The 26463-nt window shown below is 37.4% G+C and overlaps 1 protein-coding gene across 7 annotated transcripts in view; it reads left to right on the top strand.

Annotated features, from left to right (window-relative positions):
• Positions 1-26463, top strand: part of FGD4 (FYVE, RhoGEF and PH domain containing 4) — a 215442-nt gene that overhangs the window by 143495 nt on the left and 45484 nt on the right. For 6 of the 7 annotated variants that reach the window (XM_026000097.2, XM_072765608.1, XM_072765607.1 and 3 more), the window contains exons 2-4: positions 3197-3349; positions 10971-11157; positions 16019-16529. In XM_026000097.2, the coding sequence (XP_025855882.2) occupies positions 3197-3349; positions 10971-11157; positions 16019-16529 (851 nt within the window). Of the gene's footprint in view, positions 1-3196; positions 3350-10970; positions 11158-16018; positions 16530-18016; positions 18229-26463 lie in introns of those variants that run through there. The other variant, XM_026000099.2, reaches the window with a different exon arrangement.

Genomic DNA, 26463 nt, shown 5'->3' with positions numbered 1-26463 from the left:
TTGTCCTCTTAAATCCAAGAGATCCTCTTGTCTCAAGGTTGGGGAGTCCACTGAGCTTTTACGTACTAGAGACCAGGTACATTTGGAAGAGATGTTATGAATGGTTGAGACAGTATAGACATGGCCATAGCAAGGCCAAAAAGATGTGATCTGGAGGAATGGATGCTATGGCAAGAGAGCAGGCCTGAAGAATCAAAGAGTAAGTGGACTTTGCTTTGGAATGGATGGCCAAAGAGTCAGTGTGAAAGTGCTATTTGAGAATGATTTGGCAAAATATAATAATAGCCCAACACAAAGTTTTGCAAATAGGAGACAAAGTCACTGTAACCAGTAAGAGGGATTATCTGCCACTCACAAGTGATACAAAAGAAGACAGATAAGTGAAAATGAAGTCATAGTGGAAACCTCTCCAGTTGCAGTAAGAGATGAGGCTGAATTGATTGAGAATATCTGAGGCCTTTTGCATTTAGCATATGTCTAGACATTCCTTACAGGAGATGCAACTCAGCAAGTATAAATGAATAACCCAAATACAGAGGAATGCACAATGGGTAGGACCAGCGACTAATAAGATTTTCAGACCTCAGTAAGAGACATTATTTAAATAGGACCCTTCCCACACCAACATAATGGACTGTACTTGTATCTGTGCCTAACATTAACTGTTTAATCACTCTTCTTGGTAAGTTGGAATCTAAAAGTTAATATTAAATTTCTTGAATGGGTGGACCATCTGGTTCTAATTTTGGTTTCAGTTCCCTGTTATGCAATTGGCACCCAAATAAGAACTGTCTCCAAATGTGAGTAGGCTGAGTCAGTCATAAACACTCAAAAAAAAAAAAAAAAAAAAAAGTTTTACTTTGTATTGCTATTCCAAGATGTTAGAAGATGAAGTATTTAATGAAATGATCCTTTTTTTTTTTTAATGGCGGATTTCTTTACCATGATGTGTTTGTGGGGTTTTTTGTGTGTTTTTTACCATGGTGTGTTTGACCTAGAGTGGTGGCCAGCAAACTTTTCCTGTAAAGGGCCAGATAGTAAATATTTTTGGTTTTGCAGCCACAAATGGTCTCTATTGCCTATTTGTCATTGCTTTCCCCCCTCCCCCCTTTAACCCTTTGAAAATGTGTTTTTTATGTCCTTCACTGTATCTTCATACTTTGTGGTAGTGCCTAAAGTTTGCAGACTAGTATTAAACAATGATCTAAAATCAAGTTTCTGGCTGCAGGTTTATTGCCACTGACCAAAAAAAAAAAGAAAATCATAAGCATGACTTTAATGGATTTATAAGAAAATGGATATGTAGTTGATCTCTTGCTATGGGCATTTTGGCACAGTCATGGAACATATTCTCTAATAAATATGACACTTGCATAAAACCCATCATACCCTCAAAGTTTGCTATCCAGAGATAAAGTGCCTAGTTTTTAACTTCCAGTTATTTGTTCAAGACATATTTTGTTTTTAAATAGGCTAATTGTTAAAGTAGTTTCATCTTTTAATATGTAATGGTGATCTATTTTTCAAAGTTTCAGTATAATCTCTTTTCTCTTTTCTCTTTTATTGCTATAAATCATATTTACGCTTTCAGTGCTTCATTTTACAATCATGTTCTAGTTTCTGCCTCTGATTTAGAACTAAGCTCTGGCTTTTTCCCTGTTTCTGTCCCAACGTCTTACTTCCAGACCCAGATGGTGCCCTTTAGGACCATGAAGCCATCCTGGGGTCACTGTGGAACAAATATCCTAATGCTCCCAAAAGTTTGAGTGGTTGGATGTCATGCTACATATTTTAGAGATCTACTTTGCTTGCTTCACATAGTTTTTCTAAAAAGGTAGATAGGATCACACATTTAAAGATTTGAGCTTTTATTTCTTCTGTTTGCAATTGTTGTAGAAAATATCTAATAATCTATAAATAACCTATAAATCTTGTATTATAAGCCTTTGTTCTACTTGGCTAAACAGTGCTTAATCCATGGCAGCCCGTTTTAGCAGAAGGGTGTCTGATGAAAACCCATTTAATTTGTTGTGGCATAGGTCTTTCAAGCTTGTCGACAATACTCACAACTGTTAATATCTTCTAAAATTTGTTTTACCAACATAAATTTCAAGGAGGATAAGGCAGTAGCATGTGCAGTTTTTAATCAATACTGTTTAATTATCAGTTGAAATAAAAGAGAATTTTTTTACTTAGTAAAATGTTAATTGGGTTTTATTAGCTTTTCTTGTTTTGAATAATTAAGGCTTTTATCTCTCATAGTTCTCTTTATAATTTGGATTCTATGAAAATGAAACTCTGTTTTTTAAACAATGATAGTTTCTTAAATGGAATACTTTTATTTAGTGATCATAATATTCCTGCTAGAAATTTTATTTTCTCCAAAGCAGGGTCCGGTCTATTGTTACTATCACTGTGCCAACTAGAAGAAAGGGAAATTTAATATGAGTAGTATAAAGAGAAAACATTGGCCTATGATTTCTTAAAAAGTCTCTGAAATCCAACAATTAACTTCTTAAATTAGGAATAGTACAGAAAAAAAGATCTATTTTCCTACATATATACCTTATGTATTTCAGTATCTTAACATTTTAGAGTTTTGAGCTATAGATAGGATAGTATAACCTTTTATAATCCTTTTTTTTTTAATGTGGGTATTAGCTCATATATGTAGATCTGAAGTATGAGTAGTGAGTGAGAGGGGTATGTGTGTATTTGTTCGTTTCTCACTGAGCCATTCTTCTAGAGTCTTTAGGTCAGCTGTCATGTCGGTGCTTTCCTGCTTTGTTCTTTTGAGTCACTCAATGGCTGATGACTGACTGGCTGCTGGAAAGGAACGCTTGCAACAGATGAATGCTGGGGCCCTTCTGTCCTCTCCTCCCCTGTAGCAGCTGCACTCTGCCCTTTCTTTGGCCCTGCTAGGAAAGGAGGGAGTGAGGGAGAGGGCGTGTGTGCGCCTGCGTGCCTGGGGGCTGATTTCTGTCAGTATGTGATACAAGGTTTCTCAAGCACATGGAATGAGAGCTTTCCCAAGAAATTCTGTCAAGGCCAGCACACACGGGAAATGTATTTCTATGCTTAGCCTTGTAACTGTGATTGTTTTTTGTTTTATGGGGTAAGAAGAAATTTAGCTCCTGTGACGTAGCTGTGCTCCACCTCTGTATTTACCTGCCCTTTCTTTTTTGAACTCTTCCAGGCAGCAGTATCTGTCCAAAGATCACTATAGTTCCACCTTATGTGAAAAACAGCAGGACCCCACTGGTTGATCAGAATGTATCTAGTGAAGAGGCTCAGGGAATAAATGGAAAAACGCCAGCGAAACACTCAGCTGCAAGTCCAAAGCCACAAGGTATGTTTGTTGTTTTAATCAGGTTGGTTGGTTTATTATTGATGAAGACTGTCCAAAAGAATGATAATGACTAAGAAAGGGTTTTAAGCTCTAAATGAGAGATATTGGATGAGTGCGTTTATCTATTTATTTATGGGGAAAAAAAATCAGTCTCATGCAGAGTTGGGTATTTGTTCTCCTAAAACACCTTATACATTTTTCTAATATGGTTCTTTTCTCATTGCTGAAATTTACATGTCCCCTAAAGGGGACTGTGATCGCTTCATGCATTATGCCTGACCTGGTGCATGGCCTGACTTACTGTTTGTATAATAAATGTCTGACAAATGAATGACTACTATCAGAAAGTCAGTATGGCTTGCTAGGTGTCAGAGGATCTGTGAAACAGATAATTGTAAAACTGTGCTTAACATCCTTAGTAAGAACATGATTTTACCCTATTCAGGAACTGGGGCTTGAAAAGGTTTCTTAGTAAAGTCATCCACAGAAATTAAAATAAATGAAAGTACAACATTGTACTTTTAAATTTTAACTCCTCCATTCAAGAATTGAGCAGCCAACAAGGGGAAAACAGTTATAATGGTGGAAATCTTTGAATGTTTTGATTGGGGACCATTTCCTTTTAGCAATAAATCTCTAGTGAACTGGGTATTAGCTTTGAGGAGCACAAAACTACAATTTTGATGATAGTAAGGCCTTTGGAAACATGAACACAAAGCTAAACCCTACTGTGATTTAATGTGTAGTTCCTTCCTAGTAGATTTTTATTTATACCAAATGCTGAACATTCAGCCAAGAAACAATATTGGGCATTTGGGGGGAAAAATTTGTTTGATTTTTGTTGTATTTACTTAAGTCTTATTCGTTGAAAGAAACGTTGTTACAGAGAGCACATCATAAAAGAACAAGTGTTACTCTTTAAAGTTCTTACAAAAAAAATAAAGTTCTTACATTTTTTAGGATTTCTTACATTTTTTAAGACTCTGTAAGAGTCTTAAAGGCACTTAAATAGAAAGGAGCTTAAAATAGAATCTTCCAGATTGTAGGACATTTTTCTTTTTGTTCTCACTAGTAGCTATATTTGTAGTGGTATGGGGTATGGCTATCAAGTGAGGTCAAATCATTGGTAATTCAAATGAATGGCCCATTCATGAGTTTATAACCTTTTCTTTTGACCATAATTCCTCCCTATATAATTGATATGAATATGAACATAGAATTTTTTTTATCATGATTGAAGCTGTTTTATTTGTAAAATACAGAATTCCATCTTGCTCATTAGACCTGAGCTGACAGAGATCAAATGAGGTAAAAATATAAAAAAATTAATGTAATTCAGTTTTATGTAATTGCCCAGATCACAAACACGAATTTTGTTATTTAGATAGCCTCTTTTGGGGAAGATGTATTACTTCATTGTTTTTCATAGTTCATCAAGATAAATTACACTAATGTCCTTCCTGAGCTGCTATGTGCCAAAATAATCATATTCTTTAGGGAGATAACACTTGATTTTGCTTTTGCTGTTTGTAGTTGTATTAACATCAATATATTGGTATTTACATACACATTTACTTCCTGTTCTGAATATGGATTAAAATATATAATTTTACATAACTATAGGGGCTATTTCCAGGTATTAAATAAATGACTTAGAGAACATTGTACTTTTAAAGTGCTCCACTCATTGTTTGGGCCCTTCTCTGATTTCCCAGCTAAAATTTTAAACCCCCTGTGACCTTTGACATTTTATATTTCCTCATACCTATTTTATTTTTTCTCATCCGCTACAATCTGACCTACCATATATTTCACTCATCCATCTTAGTTTTTTTTCTGCCTTTGTACTGCCAATCCCCACAGCATAGCAGACCTTCAGTAGTACTTGTTGACTGACTCCCTGCTCCATCACCACATTTCCTCCACTTTGTTTCTGCCGTTATTTGTTTAAAATTTGGAAGAATGTGTGCCATATAGAGAAAAACATTCAGGAAATGAGGCTACATCTTGGTATTGTCAGATCAGCTGCCAAATAAATTGGGCACTGCTTACTTATTGATCAAATAAAAGTGTTCCCCACCCTCTAGTGGAGAGAAGCTTACTTTTAATTTCTCCAAACCCTTAAGAATATTTGGGGGGGGCGGGGAGGGGGGTGACTAGGTGGTGGGCACTGAGGGGGGGCACTTGACGGGATGAGCACTGGGTGTTATTCTGTATGTTGGCAAATTGAACACCAATAAAAAATAAATTTATGATTAAAAAAAAAGAATATTTGGGGGACTGAGACAAAGGAAGGGTTATTAATGGGTACTTCCTACACAGATCAAGGGATTATCACACTGATACCTTTATTTTCACTTCATTGCAAATCCCTTACAAATTATGAATGGTGAGCCTACTGAGGCTTCAAGATCCATTATGTAATTTTAATTGAATTGAAGATTCTTATTTTAGGTAAGTGTTCTCAACTGGAGATAATTTTGCAGCACCCTCACCCATCCCCACCCCATGCCTTGCACTTGATATTGTCTAAAGACATTTTTGCTTGACACCACTGGTGACAGTTTCTAATGGCACCGAGTGGGTAAAAGCTAGGGATGTTGTTCAGCATCCTACAATGCACAGACCAACCCTTCCTAAACAAATAATTATCTGACCTGAAACGTCAGTAGTTTGAGAAATTCTGATCTGGATCCTCAATAGAGCTCATAGTTAAATCTTTTCTTTTTTTTCCCCTCATGTGGAGTGCTAATAATATCATAGCTATAACTTGTTTTAGTGATATCTAGGAGAAGGGCCAATATTAAATATTTATTAGTGGTGATTATGTAGTAATATGTGGAATAACATCAGCTTTATATTTTTGTGTTTATTAATAAGTTATAGAGATATAGTGTACAGCTTGGTGACTATAGTTAATAATACTGTATTGTGTATTTGGAAATTGCTGAGAAGAGATCCTAAAAGTTCTCATCACATGAAAAAAATTGTAAGATGGATTTTAATTAGACTTTGGTGATCATTTCACGATACATCCAGATATGAAATCCTATTCTATACCTGTAATTAATATAATGTCATATGTCAATTTTATCAATTAAAAAATACCAACAAGTATTTTTGAACAATTATAGTTTTTAAAACAATGAAAGAGCTAAATTGTAGATTAGATAAGCTTCCATTTGAATCCAAGTAAGAGCCTGTAGCTTTTTAAATGGATTCCTTCAATAGTTAGGGCTTGTTTTGCTTCAGCCTCAGAAAATACCCTAAAGCCTTGGAAAACAATGGTTTATTCACTTCATACCAATCCTACCCGTCAAACAAATAAATTACTGAGCAACTTCCAACATAAGTCTTTCTTCTTGTTCACCACTTTTAATATTGGCCTATTTCCTGCCATGCGAGACATAACTCAAAATAACTTCCTTAGCAATTAAAGCTAATAGTTCTTTTTCTCTCAGGAGCTTTGATCCATAGCATTCTCCATAGTTGATTATTTTGATAGAGCATGTTTATTATCACTTATCAATCATTAAACTTTAATGTTTAAAAAAGTTTCATGAACTTTGAAAGCCACACTATTGTTTGAATAATTTAAATATATGTGAGGTACTCAAACCTATTTCATTTGCTTCTAAAGTAAAGCATCCTATGTGTAATGTTATATTCTTAAGGTATAATATGTTATACATTTATAATGTATTAAAAATAACCAGCTATGTAGGATACCTTGCTGGCTCAGTCAGTAGAGCATGCAACTCTTGAACTCAGGGTTGTGAGTTCGAACCCAATGTTGGACACAGAGTTTACTTAAACATGAAATAAAGTAAAGTAAAGTAAAATAAATTAATAAAATAAAATAGCCAGCCATTGTTTTTCATAGTAAGTAAAATGAGAGCAATCAAAATCCACTGGTCATCTCCAAATTTAAGCTGACAGTTTGTTTTTTTTCATGCTCAGTAATTATTTTTGGATGGTTGGAAATTTTTTAATAAATTGCTTTGTTCTACTTATGGTCTGTAAAATTGGCTGTAATAGAACCCATTTTACTTAGAGTCAACTAGATATCTCAAATTTAGCATGTCCATAACTGTTCTACTGATCTCCTCCCCCAAAATTGCTTTACCTGTTGTGTCCATTGATGACAATTCTATCCTTCCAGTGGTTCAGGCCAAAGGTCTCCAGAGTCATCCTTGACTCCTCTCTCTTTCTCGCATACCTCACATTTATTCTATCAGAAATCTACTTTTAAAACAGACCTGGAATCTAGCCGTTTCTCACTACCTCCTTCAAAGTACCATTATCTCTTGCCTGAATTTTTACAGTACTCTCCTGACTCTTCTCCCTATTTCTGCCCTGTTTCCCAACATTCTCAGCAAAGCAGCCAGAGAGACATAGTTGGATAGAAGTGCCTGTCATGTTACTCTTTTGCACAGAACTCTGCAATGACTGCTCATTTCACTCAAAGTCACTCTGCTAGAGACTTCCATTGTCTCTAGCTTGGTCTCTACTAGATGGAATACTCTTCCCAAAATAACTCCTCTCAACTTCTTCAAGTCTTCTTCAAATCTGAACTTTTCAAAGAGGCCCACTTTGAATACTTTTAATATACTTTTAATATAATACTGCAATCTGCCCTTCCCCTCCATTCCCTGTACTCCAGATCCAAATTATCTTGTTTTTTTATTAGCCCTCCCCTCTTTTCTTAGCTCTCACCACCTTCTCATATATGGTTTACTTAATAGGTTTTTTTGTTTCTTTTATTTTGTTCAGATAAGATCAAGTACATAGAACTTAGTAAGTATTTCATAAATACTGAGTTAATGAAAAATTAAAATTTAAAGAGACCTTGTATAGATAATGGAAAAATTTCTGTAGCTTATGTATTTTGAAAATGTCCAGTTCCTAATGGTTCTGTTAATTTATACTTCTTCTCTAAATGTATGAGATTTCATATTGCTTGATATCCTCACTGACACTTGGTATTGTCAGATTTAAAATTTTTGGTTAAACTGATGGGGCTGAAGTAGAATCCTATTTTAGATTTAATTTTCATTTCCCTGATTATCAGTAAGGTTGAACAGTTTTTCCTATTTACAACCTTTGGGCTGCAGGGGGAAGAAATAGTAAGTTGAGTTTCAGCCATTTTCAACTGGAGGTGCTGATAGAACACCTAGGAGATGTCCAGAGAGCATTTGGAAATGTTGACCTCCATAGGGTAATAGAAAGATCAGAAATGATGAGAGACAGGGTGAAGGAAGGGAAGACAAGAGGTTTTATTTTACTTATCAGTTCTCTTTTTTTCACCAAAGTACAAATTATATTCCCCTAAGGCAGTGTTTCTGACACTTTAACCATTCATGTATCATCTTGAGATTTTTGTCATATACATGTAACATTTGTGCTCTTTTATTTAAAATGTGCATTATTTATTTTCCATTTGGGTTGTCTCCCTTGATGAGTTCCCCCCTTTTTCCTTCTAAAATAATGGTACCCAATGCCCACTTTTATCACCCTCATTAAAGTGTCTCCTCACGAGGGGACACCTGGGTGGCTCAGCGTTTGAGCATCTGCCTTTGGCTCAGGGCATGATCCCAGGGTCCCAGGATCGAGTCCCACATTGGGCTCCCTGCATGGAGCCTGCTTCTCCTTCTGCCTAGGTCTCTGCCCCTCTCTCTCTCTCTCTCTCTCTATCTCTTGTGAATAAATAAATAAATAATTTTTTAAAAAAGGGTCTCCTCACGAGACTACAAACTCCTTGATAACATTAATTTGTTCCTTTATGTATTCCACATGCCAAGCACTGTGTGCATGGTTACTATGAATATATTTGTGATCAAAATAAACTTCTTTGTTACCCTCACAGAATTCCAGCATCATGGAAGAGAAAAGATTTACATATATACTAAATATTTTATTTCTGGTTTATTTAATACTATTTATGACTACTTAATCATAATTTATTGTAAGCACTTTGGAGAAAAAGTACACAATGCTATGAAACAGTTTGAGAAAGACATAATTGAGATGGGAAGAGTCAGTGGAGTTATCTCTGAGAAACTGGCTGATACATATCTTATTTGAGTCTTCTAAGCATCTACAGGTATCTGATATATAATAAATAATGTTCACTGAGTAAACTCTAGATGGATAAATTATAACAATTTTTACAGTATTATAAAGAACATATTAACTTCCTTTTTTGAATATTTTAATTAGGAATGTTGACATTATCTCTAATATGTAAACTGGCTTTTTTTGATGAGGTATTGTCCTAATTTGCTATTTTGGTATATATTCTACACAGGAAAGTTTTCCTTAAAATTAACAAATATCACACTTATATAAGTCCCTTCTTTCTCAATGGATGCTATATTTAACCATTCCCCCTGAGCATTTCTTGGAAAATAACACCATTTCCATAAAAAGAAGCATGACATTTTCTAATTGGGATTTTCTTGTGTTGAAAGGGAATGAGGTGAATCAATTGTTAAACCTCTAGTTTATTGTGATACTTTTTTTCCCTTCTTTGTAAGAATTGATAACTCACATTTAAATGATGACATGTAGGCCAGTGAGCATCAGGCAACTGTCAGCTGAGTTTACAGAAGAAATGAGATGACTGAAAGCCAGAGTAACCAACTGGGGGAAATTGGGGCATGTAATTAGAAGGAGATATGATTCCCGACCCTTCCTCTGGAAGTCAGGGCAAAGATTTTAAAAAAAGAAAGAAGGAGATCATTTTATTTGATTTGTTAGAACCAGTTATAGAAAAATGCATACATGTTACATAATCCTTTACTCAGAATGTTAATCCTAGAGGAAAATTATATTGGTTTTCAAAATTGAAGTAATTACTGTACTGATGAAGCAAGCACTTATGGCATATTTCTCATCTATAGGATTTCTCCTCTGTTAGAGAAATTCTGTAGATTTTATTTAATATTTCAGGAAATTATCCATTAACTAAGTGAAGGACTTGAAGGACTTACTACTAACAAATAATTTGTGGTATATTAATGCAAGCCAACTATAAATATAGCAGACAATAATAATAAAACTCCTATAATCCCCTTTTGCTGGTTTTATAATAGGGAGCAATGCTGGTAGAGGAAGGAAGTAGAGTCTGGGTGTGAGTCATAAAATCAGATCCGCCTTATTCCTCCAGGGCAATCACTTGACCACTCTGAATATTCCTAGACATAAGAGGTGAATAATGCTACCTACCTCAAAGAACTGTAAAGTGAAAATTTTCACCTAAGATCGAATGAGATCTAGTGCTTTTGTTAAATGGGAAGATGGTATAGTAATTACTGTTGTTTGATATTGTTTTGTTGACTTTTATATAGAATTTACTAGCTCTTGATTCTGTTATATTAGTTCTTACTCATAATTAGAAAAACGAACAACTTGAATCTTGGAGATGGGATTTCAGTAGGGCACAGCAAATGTCCAACAAGACAGGTAGAGATCCCTTGGTTAAGATTCAGTACAAATTTGACAGACCCCTTTACAAAAATTTGATAATGCTAAAGACTTTTGCACCCAGGTCACCAGAGTTTCATTTGTTATGGAAAACCTATCACTGAAATACTGAATTCTTTGAATTCTTTTTCTACAGTGCCTCCAAAGCCATTATATCTGCGGAATTCACCTTCTTCCAAAATACACCAAACCCCCAGGCATAAAGCTTTATCTAGTGCAGAACCAAGGATGGAGAAGGAAGTTAAACCTGCCTCTGCTTCTTGTGTTTCAAAAGAAAAACCCAGTAAGGTATCAGATCTCATCAGTCGCTTTGAAGGAGGCAGGTAAGAGCTCATTTACAATGGGAGAAGGAAGAGGGGAGAAGAAAGTGGGGGGGGGGGGTGTTTTTTTTTTAAAGATGATAGAGTAATAGATTTTCTTTTTTTCTTTTCTTTCTTTTTTTTTTATTTATTTTTTTTTAAGTAGTAGATTTTCTAAATCAAGTATTTTATCCTACTAGGTTTGGGAGGCTTTTAGAAAGAGTAAATTTTAAAAATATTTAATCTTGCCCTAATATGAATTGTCATTTACTATATATTACCTATGTGTAGCACTCTCTTTTGCCAGCTTTTTCATCACATTGTGTGCTGTATAGATCAATAGATACACACTCTCATTTCCTTTGTATCTGCCTATGTCACTTAGTTTATTCCTTGGGGTCATGTTTTTGGCAGCCAGATGTCTGGGTTGGGAAGGCAGAGCTTGCTTCTCCTTTTCTCACTTTATATGTTTGTGGCTATAATTTCTGCAGGCCTGTGCTATCTCTGTGGCCTTCTTTCTGACCCACTTTTATTTACCCTGAATCTTCAGTATCCATTCAGCTCCCATCCTCCTCGCCCTACTCCATTGTATCATACTAGGTGTTGTGAGGAGATACTGCCAATAGCAAAATTCATGCTGAATTTCAGTTTTGTATTTATTAGATACAATTTTATATTCTTTAGCCCTAAGGTTTCAAAAACGATAGGTAAGATGTGTATTTCTCACTTAAAGATAAAAATAAACTCACATTAAGTTGCTTTTCTCCTATATGACCTCAATTGCTTTTTCTTAAAATTCCCATCACTGACAAATAGAATAAAAAAAAAATTTACCAGAAGGATATTATCTGTCACCAAAAGTCTGTATTTAATTAAACAATGTATATAACCTCCCTTTCATCCTTGAAGCCAAATATTTCCATTCATTCCAATGTAAATGGAATGGTTTCCCACTAGATGATTTCATTATTTATTTGCAAGATTTATTGTTATTTAAATAGTGGATCATAGCTTGGAAATACTTCAAAAATCTTCTGAAAATTGTGACCAAGTACAAAACTGCAATGTCCTTCACTTAAAATGAGACTATATTTAGTAACAAGTTCTTGAGAAGAAAAAGTAGTTCAGAAGCCTGTCTTCATTTCCATTCCCAATCAATTGTGGGAACTTGAGTCATAAATATTTAAACTTCAACATCTCTTCCTCTGAAGTAGGAATTTTAATACCTTTGCTTTCTAAAATCACAGGAATCTTTACTGGAATGATTTAATTCTACTTTAAAATTTTTTGTTTCTCAGGGCAAGTTGACTGAGTAGCACAGAGAGTGACCCTTGGTGTTTGCAGATTCTCAGGGCCATATTCGATGACTACATAATATCAGGAAGGGCTGAAGCCCTGACCCCTCTCTATAGTGTAAACCAGATTTGGGAGGAGCTGTGGGAAGCCCTTAAGGGGTCAGCATTGAAAGGCTGAGCCTTCTGATTTCTCACCATTTTGGTAACCGACTGCATTATTGTCTATACACAAAACATACATAGTTTTTCCAGCTAGTACCACTTTCCTTTAACTCTTTCAGACTTCACAGATTCAAAGACATTTTTTGATGCAAAGTTTGAAGGTTTTTTTCCTAAGGAGAGATGTGTTGTAACTTAGAACATTTTGAACACACTTATTCCAAGTGCAGGTAGAATGTAATGTAAGCGTTTTGGCAAATCTGGTAAATGGGTGTTACTATGAGAGAGTCTCCTGCCAATATGAAAAATGATTATATGTTCTTAGTTATTACCAGTAGGAACCAGCCCTAAAAGTGTATGAGTGGGTTAATGTTGCATTGAGTCTATAGGACTTGAATGGGAAGTTGTATTTCCTGTTGAGTGATGTCCATGTGCCTACAGTAGGTGTAGCCTTCAGATTTTACCCCAGTTGTTACAGCTTTACACTAGCATTTGGTGGAATAGAGATCCAGCAGGCCAAGTTACCACGAAGAAACAGACCACGTGTAAACGGACATGAAGAGTGAGGCTGTAGATTACCACACTGGAAGACTTTACCTATATATCAATATTTTACTTTTTGCAGTAATGCAAATAACTAATATTTATATGAGTGATTTGGAGTATGTATTTGGAGCACATGAATTTTGTTTATTATCTATGCATGTCTGTATTACTATGGTTTCTTTCTTTCTGTCTTTCAAGTGTAAGAGAAACTAGACTTGGGGCAGCCCAGGTGGCTCAGTGGTTTAGCGCTGCCTTCGGCCCAGGTTGTGATCCTGGAGACCCAGGATCGAGTTCCATTTCAAGCTCCTTGCATGGAGCCTGCTTTTCCTTCTGCCTGTGTCTCTGCCTCTCTCTCTCTTGCATGAATAAATAAATAAAATCTTAAAAAAAAAAAAAAAAAAGAAACTAGTCTTTTTAACCTATGAAAGATTTCAGGATTTTAGAAAGAAATAACATTTTGTACAAAACTGAACACTCGTTTTTCCTAAGGATGCTTCAAGGCCAACTGTTTTTCCCCCATGGTCTGGCATCCACAAAACAGCAGGAATATATATATTGGTTCAACCACTGCTTTTACTGACCTATCGCCACCTTATCTCTATCCCACCTCCATGTGAATATCTCCTGGATATCACTTATACAGCAAATTCTTGCCCTTCATCCAAAACAGTCCATTCCAAAAATCCTAAGCAAGCCTAAAGTTGGTTCAGAGGACCTGCTGAAGATCTTTCTGCTGGGTTTCTGGACACTGACGTAGTCAGGAAAAGGAAGGCCATACCACTCAAATCTCCAAGGACCATTTGAGAAATCATCTAGGCCAAGGATATACTTCCCTAGAAGGCAAATATGAACGATGGAGTATGTGACACTTATTTACATTGACGGCCACCAACTTTTATATATATGGTATTTTCCCTTGCCAAATTTTTCCTTTCCTTCCTGTGATGCTGAGCTTACCATGGATTTTATTACTTTCTTGCCGTCTGTGGTTATTCTCTGTTCCATTCTCCAGTCCAGATCAGCAGTATCTGGGAAGAGTAGAAAGAATGAAAGGAGAAGATAACACATATCTGAGCATTGTTCATGGACCATGCTGCTGTGTCCTCTAGCCCATAACTTCTAACTGCACTGGAGAAGAGGACAGACCTGGATTTTCTTCTCATGTTTTTTAGCTTGTAACTTCTGTCCACACTGGGGAAGAGGCCAGACTTAGACTTTTTTCCCATGTTTTGTGTGCAGGCTATTTACCTGCTTCTCATTCTCTCCTTCGTGTTCTGGTATATTAAAATGTGGGGTGAAGACCAGGGATTTAGAGTCAGACTTCATGGTTCAGACTCTAGCTGTATCATTTCTTAGCAAAGTGACATCACTGCCTTGTGCAAGTTTCTAAGGTTCAATTTCTCTATTTTGGGGTCCTGTATTAGAATTATTATGAGGTTGAAACAAATCATGTGAAGAATACCATGTACTTTCCAGCACTTAATAAATGCTAGCTACTGTTACTGAGTGACTGCTGTGATCATTGTTACAATCCCCGTTACTCATTGTTGAGCACAGCACTTTCCATAGGCCCAGCACTGTGCTGCAAGGTGGGAAGAAAGCAGAGAATGAGGTAGGCATGATCTGCACCCTCACAGAGTAGAAGTCTGTGTTCATTTTATCTCCTTATTAGGTCATAGGAATCTCTTCAAGACTGCAGCCCAGAGATTTATGTTTTTCCTCCCTGGAATCCTAGATTAAAATTTTATGCAAATATTTGTATATTGACAGTTAGGTTCTATTGTACTATTAGGGTTATATATAATATCAAATAATAACAAGGGCTTTATGGAAAATTAAAATGAAATATGTAATTTATGGTAGAGTGCACTTAAAATAGAATAATCCAAGAAAACCTCTTTGAGGTGACATCTGAACAGAATCCTGAATGATGGGAAGGAGTCAGCCACACCGATGTCTTGGGGCAGGTCATCCTGAGCAGAGAGCACAACAGCTGCAGAGACCCTTAGATGTGCACTTTGGCTTGTTGGGAGTGTGGGAACAGCAGGAAGGCAGGCGTGGCAAGAGCTCAGTGAGTGAGTACAAATGGAATTGAACAAGGCCAGGGCCAGTGGAGGGCTCATGTGTACAGAATCCTCGGTGGGGGGGCAGGATCCCAGATTTACCTTCTAAGTATACAGGGTGCCACAGTTCAACCTCTGTGGTTGACTCGGGGAGACTGGATTTGAGAGGACCGAGACTGGAAACAGAGAAGTCAGTTAGGTTATGGCAGCAGAGGTAAAGTTCTGAGAATGTGTTCTGCTTTCTAAACAGAAGTAACCTTTGATTTCTAACCTATTCATCAATTGGGGTCTGACTGTACTTGTTTTTAATCTGTATAAAAGCGGGGCACCTGGTTGGCTCAATAAGTTAAGCCTTCGGCTCAGGGTCATAATCTTGGGGTCTTGGGATCCAGCCCCAAGCAGTGAGCCCGCTTATCCCTCTCCCCCTGCTCATGCTGTCTCTCCCTCTCAAATAAATAAATAAATAAATAAATAAATAAATAAATAAATAATCTTTAAAAATATATGAAAGTGAAAATCTTGGGAAAAGATGGCTTTAACTATAAATATTTCTCACATCTCAGTCCTTACTGGCGAGCCATGTTGATAAACAACACGAGGAAATGTTCCAGACCCTATAGCAAATGCTCAGTCTTATCTTTTTACTTATATGTTTGTGTGTGGCATCCCAGAAGACTGAGAACTATACTCAGCTATGCTAATCAATGTTTCTAAAACCATCAAAGGAAAAAGTCTTCACTTTTCCTTTCAGTTGGAATAAGCTGGTCTGTCTTCTAGAACTTTGCCAGTGTTTTCATGCTTCTTTTGTATTATATCTTTTAGCACATTATCAACTTACAGTGATTTGAAGAAAGATTCTGGTGTGAACCTGAATGTTCCCAGAACCCCAGGAAGGCATGGACTGACAACCACCCCTCAGCAAAAGCTCCTCTCCCAGCAACCACCACAGAAGCAGGAAAATGACACAGATCCAACTCAGGGTGTACAGACTGGTGTGGCTAACGGTGTTATGGCAGCACAAAACCAGATGGAATGTGAGGAGGATAAAGCGGTCACTCTTAGCCCAGAGACTCCTGTTCAAACTTCTGAACCCTTGCTTGCTGTGAATTTAGTGAATGGAGAAGGAGAGGAGGAAGCAACCACGCGCCCCGCAACCCCCACAGCAAATGACTATGATGGAAATGCTTCTGACAGTAGCTGCAGGACTCCCAGGGTCAGCCAGGTGCTCCCCCCGGAAGAAGGAAGGGCAGACATGGAAGCCAAGGTGCAAGAGCGGGAAGATGGAGAAAGCCCTCTGGAACCAGAGCAGCTGGACCAGCACCCGGAGATGAAGGTAAAGCATGAGCCTAGCTCATAAGTAGGAGGAAGCACCAACTGTTCCACTACTGTTTTTAAAAACTCTACTTAATAGCACCCGTGAAATGAATGAGTCAGATCACCCACACCACCAGTTAAATAATTTTTAAGCTTTAGCTGCTAATGGTTGCTTCCCCTAACTCTATGAGGAAATATTTCACTTTTTCTGGTATAGTTTCTGTTGATCTTCCTATTATGATTTGAAAAGTCCAATCATTCTGAAGACTTTATTATAGGAAAACCGTAAGCTTATTGTTTACACTTACAGAGGAAGAAGACGTTCTTTGTTGCTCTAGATATCAGGGAATATCTATGGGCTAATATTTATGGGCTAAGCAAGAGAAAGTTGTATAGTTTTTGCTTTTCAGATGTTTCTAGTCTGAAAGAGTAACTTGGACTAGCAAATATTTCATGAAAGGACACAAATATGGAATATTCAAAAACTATTCAACAGATTGTAACCATTACTCATTCCAGGCTTCTAAATTTTTTTACATATTTCTAGCTAATATAGTTTTAAAACAATTGGCTTACTCTTGGATTTAGAAGCCTCTTTAAATATCATCTTAATTAAGCAATTAAGTTCCAGAAAGCTGAAATGATTTTTCACAGCAGTAGCCTGGACATTTGGTGCCCTGATTCACAGGCCAGTATTGTGTCCCTGATGCAAAAAGAATCACAAACTTAAGTGCCTAAATGCAGGAATTATCAGTGATTACAGCATCCACGAGTAATGTACTAGAGAGAGGTGAGGCTGTGGCAAACTAGAAGTTCAAATAGTTTCTAAAGAGGGCTACAGTTCAGTGAACTGCTTAAATGACATATCTGCCTGTATGCAAAATCTAAGCTCATAAGGACTGATTTGCTGGTGGGATATATCCATGATTTACCTGTACTACAGCAGAAGCTTTGATACAATTCTAGTAACAACACCATTGCATTTGTGTTCTTTATTAATGTCAATATGGTGGAAGGATTAATAAATTTGGCTTTTATAAAGTACCTGGAAGTTCTCAGATCAAAGATGCAATAAAAGCATCATATAGTTCCCTGGAATATAAAAGAGTTCCCATTACTCAGTCTCTCTTTTTGATTATAAATAACAATGTGTGTAGGAGAGTTAAGAATTGAAAATTTGGCAATTATAGGAAAATCTGTAAATGACCAATCCAAGTCCTAAATCTATTTAGGGTTTTTTTATGGTGCCGTGCCATAAGTAGCATTAATATAGGAAGAAATTCAAAAGGACTGATACTGAAATATTAGAGTAAAAAGTGATTGTTTGATGTCTTTAGAACTCTAAGTAAAATAAAATCCACGTTATGGTACAGTTTCACTGACCCTGAAAACGAACCCAAAGAGACAAAAAGCCAGGGATTTATTTTCTTCCAGTTAGTGAATTAATTTTAAGTGCTGACTCTCAAGCGGGGAAGGTTTAAATAAGGAAGTGGGTGGGAGAAAAGTGAGTCATACTTGGTGACATTATCTGAAACGTTAAAGAAACAGGACATTGCAAAGTGAATCTCTTCACTACATCTTGATGTAGTGGTATATTTTAGTGCCGCTGTGCTTAAACCATGGTGAACAGAAGAGAAGGTTAGAAGTAAGAAGCTCAAGACTCCTACATTTGTCCTTTTATAGTTGGGATGATGCCACCAGCGAGTATTTATAAAACAGTAAGAGCTATTCTTATTAATATTTTCATTGGTAATCCCTGTAGTTGCTAGGTAGTACTTTTTTTTTTTCCTGTCTTGTATTATTATCTGTACATTCTCATGGATGAGCCTTATTTGGTTTGGGAGAGGCTTAAATAGGGGCTTTCTTATTAAACTGGTGAAATGAAATAGTATAGCCGGCCTTTCTCCTAAATGGGAATGTAAGTAGTGGATGGCACATGCTATATGTGGGAAGAAAAATGCAATTTTCTCTGCGGAGCTGTTGATACAAAAATACCACGTGTGTATCTCATCTAAAAGGGAGTATTAGGATTTAATTTCTACATGGTGAGAATATGTTCTGCTTTGCTGCCGTGGTGTCTGTTACATTGTCTTTGTTCAAATAACATTTCTAACACTTATGTTAGAATGGTAAATTTTATGTTATATGTATTTTGTCAAAGTTAGAAACGAAAAATGAGATTTTTAAAAAGTTAGTGTAGTATATGGTAGAATGATTGGAACCAGGAAGTATTGGTGCTGCTTCTGGCTTGTCCACTAACTATTAGTATGACCTTAAACTAATCAATTAAATTATTTGTGCCTTTAGTTAAAGGATATAAACCGGGTATGATCATAAAGCCCTTTATAGTGATATTGTAATAATAATTCGCTGCTGTTGTTCATGGGTATCTTCCTTTGTAAGCATAGCCCCCCATATTGTCAGCTGCTTCTTGAACAGTCTAATGTGTTAAACCTCTAAGATACAGTGGAATATCTGAGTTTCACTATGCAGACAACTGAAAAAAATTACTTCAATCTTTATATAATCTGATATAGAGACTTATATCAGACTTAGCTACATTTAAACCAGTATTAAATGTAATGGCTATTTCTTAAATGCCTGCCACGAATGGGAAAAGGAGGGATCAGGGGGTGAAGGAATAGGAGCAGAGTAGAGTCACAAAGATAGTTTGGAAGGCAGGCACACATTAAAATAAATCTTGAACAGTCATTATTAATGAGAACTGACTTGAAAATCATCTCAGCTTGAGCTTGTGTAATTTTCACTGCTATCTAGTGTATTGTGATCAAGAATCACTTCAATGGTGAATACAGAATATTGTTACTTTTACTATGTAAAAGGTAAAGAATACCTACTTCATTGAAACTATTGTCCTTACTGCACTTTAGCAAAGCTACACTCCTCCAATATTTAAACTGTTTGCAACATCAGTGATCTAGAATATAGCCAGACACCTCTAAGTAAGCAGATAGTTTTTTTTTTTTAAACCTCTGAACTAAATGAAAATTCTGAGTACTTGGTGACACCTTTAGCTCTTACCCGTAAGGTGTTATCAGTATTTTCAAATTAAAGTTAATTATGTATTACAAGAGATTAAATGACTGAAGTCTGCTAAGAAGGAGATGTCGTTATAAGGAACATTAAAACCCATAAATGACAGGGGGGCAGAAGAATGTCACATGTGCAAGCAGAGCTGCATACTTGAGGGCATCAGGGGTAACAGTATTATAATCCTGTTTGGCATCACGAATTTGGGTTATCATAAATAGCTTAACTATATTAAGAGACTCAGGTAAATGGGTCAGGACATTTTAGAATGAATTTCATTTAAAAATGTTTTTTTTTTTTTTCTCAGATTTATGTGCTTCAGTGGGTAAGCTTCATTAGAAATGCATTAATGCAGAATTCATTCATTGATTATGCCATCTAATAAACACTTCTTTTTATAGTTTTCATGAGCCTTTTAATATCCAAGATATATTTTAGCAGGTTGTATTTGTAGATCTTTCTAAGATTTATTCGCTGTTTCCTTCTTCTGTATTTAATATTGTATAAGCCAGATATAAATATGCAGATGTGCAGTTTCTAAGACTAAAGTTGATATAAATTACAAATCTGCTATTGGCAACATAAGCTCAGGAAGCAGTTTTATGAAGAATATTTTACATTTTAAGTTAATCATTTTGCCAAAAATGAAAAAATTACATAATAAAGTGAGGAATTGATGAAGATAGAAATTTGGTAGAACTGATAGAGAATTGATAATTTTTGAAAAACCTAGATTTTGAGGCACTGGGTGGCTCAGTCAGTTAAGTGTCTACTTTGGCTCAGGTCATGATCCCAGCCAGGGTCCTGGGATAGAGCCCTGCTGCATCAAGCTCTCTGCTCAACCAGGAGTCTGCTTTCTCTACCTCTCCCTTCTCCCCATGCTTGTTCTGTGTCTCAAATAAATAAAATCTTAAAAAAAGAAAAACTTAAGTTTTTTTTCTAGTTGTTTTTTAATTATCATTTTACTTATATTTTAATATGAACCTTGAGAGTTTATAACCTTTGAACATACTCAAAAATTAAAAAGATTATCATCTCTTAAGGAAAAGAATAACAATCAAAATCAGAAGTATTGCAAATTGAAAACCAGTGCTGTAATCCAGGTTAAGTCACTTTTCCTTTTTTTCCTTTAATTTCACTTAATTGTAAAGCTTAACACTGTTGCTTTTGCAGGATGTAATATGAGGTATCAGAATTTTCTGGGAGTTCAAACATAATGCTGACCTTGGTTGTCCTTTTTAATGATAGGCTACAAGTTCTTTCCTTGTGAGGCTTTAAATTTCTTTCTCTTCACTTCTTGAAAAATAAAGGGGGACAGCTGTTGAGATCATGTTAGACTTGAAGACAAATAGTAAGTTACTCCTTAGCTATTTCTTCTCTTGCCAACTCAGCTTCCATTCCAAGAATGTGAAAGACAGCAGGAGCAATGGCATTATCCAGCTTCACTAACCAGTCTTTGTTGTTGCTAGCATTACAGTGAAAGTTCTCACTGAAACTGTAAGAGTTTTAAAGCAATGTGTTGAATAACAGAAAAGTTGTCCCACTAACCATATGGATGGTTCATAAAAGTCTTAAAGATAGCTTTTCTCTATTCACTTAGAAATAAATGGTGGATTTAGAAAGTCCTTTATCTTGTGGAGGCTCCATTTAGTATATTGGAAAGGTGTAAGAAAGCAAACTGAGACAAAAATGAACTTCAAAGAACCTGTACCTGAAAAAAAACAAAACAAAACAAAAAAAAAACCACACACACCTGTTCCATTTGCAGATTCCGTGTGTGGGACTGAATGTGTTAGGTGCTAGAAACAAATGAACAAGACATGCCCTGCCTCTAAAGCCTCGGTGTACCCAGTAGAGAGACAGTCACCATGCTATGGTGCAATCCATGCTTTGCAAACATAGATGAGGAATGGTCTGCGCCTGGAGGAGGGCTGGTTAAGGGGCAGGCTGCTGAGAAGCAGTTTGTTTGAGCTTGAAGCAAAGTTGTGGGGGTAGGGAGGTTGCTGGGTGGTTGAGAATCAGTGGGGATGGGGTGAGGTAGGGAGGAATGGCTATATCTAGGCAGAGGCAAAGCATAAGAAACGAGCAGAGGCAGGTGGAGAGAAGCCATATTTGTGGGTGTTTCTGGCCCCACAATGAGGCCAGAGGGCTAGAGAATTGAGTGAGGGATAGAAGGATAGGCTTAAAAAGAAAATATAAGCTGTGGACAAATTGCAGTGGGTTTGTATGCCTGTGCTGTATCATTTCCCCCTGAAAACAATGCATTTTTTAAATTGTGGATAAAAATTAATACCCATAGAAAAATCAAGACAATGGAGCAAAGCATAGAGAATACAAAAATCACCCATAGTTCTGCCACTCAAAGAGAGTTCCTTTAGTATTTAACATTCTAGCTTGTTTTTCTGAGCTGACTTTTGAAAAAAAAAATCTTTTTTTTTTTCAGTAGCCTAATGTATAGTCATTGTGCATCCTGTTTTGTAGGATTAAACATAGGTGTTTTCCTGTGATATTTCAAACTTTCCATAAGCCTAATACTATCTGGCTTCAGAGGCACTTAATTAAAGTATGGAAGTGGCATGATTATACATTGGTGGATTTTAGAAAAATGAGTCAGATAAAAGGAAAACAGATGGAGCAGTTGTAAGGAACTGCAGTAATCCAGGTGTGAGAGGATGCAGTCCTGGACGGATGCAGCCCTGCCCGGATGCAACAGAGGGTTAGGACAAGGAAGAGAGATTTCTGAGGGCCTCCTGATGGAGGTAGAGAATGAGTCATGTTCAACTCCTAGCTTGGATGAAGTGGCAGATGGTATATCACCTTCTGAACTACAAGAGAATAGTAGGGTTTTTTGTTTTTTGGGGGTTTTTTGTTGTTGTTGTTGTTTTTTTTTTTTTTTTTTTTTTTTGGTTTTACCCAAGGAGTTTATTTAAGCAGACCTGGGCACCAGCAGGCTCTGCATCTAAAAGAAAGTGTTGGGCCTCTTGGTGGTGAAGCATGGCTTGTGCTGATGACGCAAGACCCGATGGGGCAGTGGGAACTTGATCTTGGAGTCGTGGAACTGCTTGACGGCTGGCTGGTAGCACTTGATGGCTGCAATCTCCTCCACCTTCATGATTTGGATAGAGTAGGCCCGGGCACACATCGGGCACCCATGCCTCGGTAGCACTGGGTGACTGCACCTGCGGTGGTCAGATCCCAGTATTCCCATTACATGTTATGGGTGCCACTGCATGAATCATAGTGCAGCCAGATGCCGAAGTTCTTCACCCGCAAGGGAGATTTCTTGAACACCTGTCCACAGTAGACAATTTTTCCAGAAGACTTCTTCATCTTCTTCAGTTGAGACATATTTGGAGAGCAGAAAAATTGAGTTTAGACATACTGAATTTGAGGGACTTGTGGATGTCCTCATGACGATGTCTAAAACAAAAATGGAATACTCTAAGACATTATGGTCTGTGATTCAGGATGAAGACTTTAGAATAAAAAAGATGATTTCAAACCCCAGCTTTGTCACTTACCAACTAGGTGATCTCAGACATGGTACTTGAACCTGATTTGGCAGGCCTTGGTTTCTTGACATGTTAATGAAATAATTGAGGTGGCAGGCAGGAAGGAAAGTAATTGTGTATGGAATGATGGCAGGGAGTAGAGTTTCTAATTAGGTTAGTTTTGTACTACTCGTTGATGGCACCTGTAGGACATCCACTAGGAGATATTAATTAAGCAAGTGGAAATACGGATCTCGAGCTCAGGAAAGAGGATAAGCCTGTAAGAGGATGTACATAAGGGTGTGATTAATATTGCCAAAATAGAATGTACAGGAACAGGAAGAAGGGCAAGGACTGAGCCCTAGAGAGCACAGAAGTAATCAAAAGGGGAACATAGTGAGTTGTGTGAGAGGAAAAAGAGAGAGCAATGTCATGAGAACTGTAGGATTTGGGGGAGGGGACACAGGATTACTGGTGAGCCAATGAAGATGGTCATCATTTAGAATATGGAACTAGGATTGATCTGGAGGCTTTGGTCTTACTGGGACATTATAGCCAACTAGCTCAGAGAACCTGGGTAATCAAATTAAATGCAGTACCAGTTATATTGCATACACTTTTTGCAAGGCACTGCAGAAAATACAAAGAGGAAACAGCTGAAATGGAGGATTGAGATAAATAACCATTACTAAGATATCTTGAGGTAAAGGGGAAAAGAGAACTCAAAGATAAAGTCAAGGTTCAGAGCATGGTTTTAGAGCATGCCTGAGAGGGTGACTTCTTCCCTGTTAGCATAAATCAAGAAGTAGGGAGAGTCGGGAACTCTGTGCACAAGGTACTAAGACTGCAGTGCAGAGGTGACTAGGTGTGGTGCTGAATGTGTCGGTTTGGGATGTGGCCCCCATAGAAGCCAGTGAGATAGCCTCAAGGGGTTGAGGACAGTGAAGGAGGTTAGCTCTTGTTGGGGACTTGCGAATAAGGTTCTGAGGGCCAAGGTCAAAGGTAATGGGCGCAATCAGCAGTCTCCCCAGCATTTGCTGAGTGACCTGAAACTCAAGAAAGAGAAGATCAAACTTACAGTGGGAGTGGGGCAATGACTGCAAGTCAGCAGTCCCAAGAGAACAATGACATAATGGAACCAAGGATAGGGTTTCACAGAATGTTGACATGAACCAGGAGGTTTGGGAAAGCGAGGTGTTTGGAGATCACAATGCATATAAAGATGATATTTAGTATGGGTAGCAGAGAAATGGAAAATCCAGATCTTAAAAACATAGCAGTTGTTGTTTGTGGCTACAAAACAAAACAAAACAAAATGGGCACCGGGGTGGCTCAGTGGTTGAGTGCCTGCCTTCAGCTCAGGTTGTGATCCCTGGGTCCTGGGATGGAGCCCCACCCACATCAGTCTCCATGCAGGAGACTTCTCCCTCTGCCTGTGTCTCTGCCTCTCTGTATGTCTCATGAATAAATAAATAAAATCTAAAAAAAAAAAAAAAAAACAGTATACTAAAACCTGGTGGTCAGGAAGACAGACTCAAGAGCCAGATTCTCAAGGTTTGCAACCCAGCTCAGTCACTTAGAAGTTGTATGACCTCGAGCAGCTCAGTTAAACCTACCTGTACCTAAGTTTCTTCATGTGCTACATGGAAAGAACAATACCTAGGTCATAAGGTTATTACGAGGCATGGATCATTGAGTCATTGTAAAGGATTAGAACAGTGCCTTGAAACATAATGTGAGCTGGCTGTTAAATAAACATAAAATAGGGACACCTGGGTGGCTCAGCGGTTGAGCATCTGCCTTTGGCTCAGGGCCTGATCCCGGATTTCCAGGATCGAGTCCCTCATCAGGCTCCTTGCATGGAGCCTGCTTCTCCTGCCTCTGCCTGTGTCTGTGCCTCTCTCTGTGTGTCTCTCATGAATAAATAAATAAATAATAAACATAAAATAAAATCCTGTTTCCTTATTTGTAAATCAAGATGAACAGACTCATGGCCAGAGATGTCCCTTGATAGATCCAAAGTTCAGCATATCCTGCCCTCTGAGTATCTCAGCAGCTGTCGGTTCCATTTAAAGCTGGCATGCCCCTTTGTGGGATGCACAGAGATAATTTTGCATGCCGCTTCCTTTTTTAACCCTGGCTTCCTATATTTTGTGTGTTTCTCTTGCATGAGGACCATAGGTTATTTCGACATAGTGCACTCATTTCTATGCACGAGGTTTTAACTCTAGGGAATTATAAGAAATACTTGTAAGTGACCCAATTACTTTGATGTTCTGTGTAGATTTGGGATAGGTTAACTTAGTCATTGATTGTAGGTATGTATTAAATTCTTCTTTGTGCCTGGTCTTTTATTTCTGTAAGAGGCAAAGGACAATATAGTCTAATGTATACTAAATTGAGTATGAGAAGAACAAAGTTCTCTCTTTGCTACCGCTTCCTGTCTGATCTTGTGCAAGTAACTAAATTGTCCTTCTCCGTGCAAGCTCGCTTGTCCTTCTCCCCACCCTATCTCAAAAGCACAGAATGTAAACCTTCTGATTAAAAGTTCTCACTTGCCTATTCTCCTGTCTTGAAATGAATAAATAGTGTAGAGGACATCAGATTGGAAAAATATTGCTGCTGGGTGGAAAGTAGGCTTGGACTTTGCTCCTAAAACTTCCTGAAGGATCATGCAAAAGTAATAAGCTATTTTTGTGGTACTATATAATGAAGCCCTGGGAAAAGAATAATGTGTGTGCATCATAGTATTCTTTTTCGTGTAATGTGAGCCTGGTGATAAATTTCTTGCTTGATTACAAATCTTCCCTGAGACCACATGACCGTCCTTATGGCATTATTACATGATCTTAATTGAACACAAAATCTGTAAATTATTCCCTTATCTTCTCTCTTCTTGTCCCACACATCCACAGGGACTTCTCTTCCTTAAAGATATGTAACAGAGCGAGAACTTCATTTTCACAGACCTCAGTTTGAATCCTGGCTCAGTCTCTTTCTAGCTGATTTGGGGGCAGCTTACCCATCCCTCATTAAGACACTGCTTCCTGGGATGCCTCCAAGCCCTGCCTTCGGCTCGGTGTGATCTTGGGATTCTGGGATCAATTCCCACATTGGGCTCTCTGCAGGGAACCTGCTTCTTCCTCTGCCTATGTCTCTGCCTCTCTCTGTGTGTCTCTTATGAATAAATCAGTAAAACCTTAAAAAGAAAAAAAGATACTGCTTCCTCATCTGTAAAATGAGAGGTTAGCAATACCTGCTTCCCAGGAGTATTAGGAGGATTCCACTGGATAATTTGTGTGAAGCACATGCAGTAGTGCCTAGCACAGTAAGTGCCCTCTAACTAGTGGGGGCTGTCACTGTCTTTCACTTGTGATACCCTCCCTTGATTTCTCTGTTCCTTAATAGAAT

The sequence above is a fragment of the Vulpes vulpes genome, chromosome 8 (genome assembly GCF_048418805.1).
Source record: "Vulpes vulpes isolate BD-2025 chromosome 8, VulVul3, whole genome shotgun sequence".
In the NCBI taxonomy this organism is placed as follows: domain Eukaryota; kingdom Metazoa; phylum Chordata; class Mammalia; order Carnivora; family Canidae; genus Vulpes; species Vulpes vulpes.
Note: the sequence above shows the minus strand (reverse complement) of the source record. Positions and strands in the feature narration are given on the sequence as shown.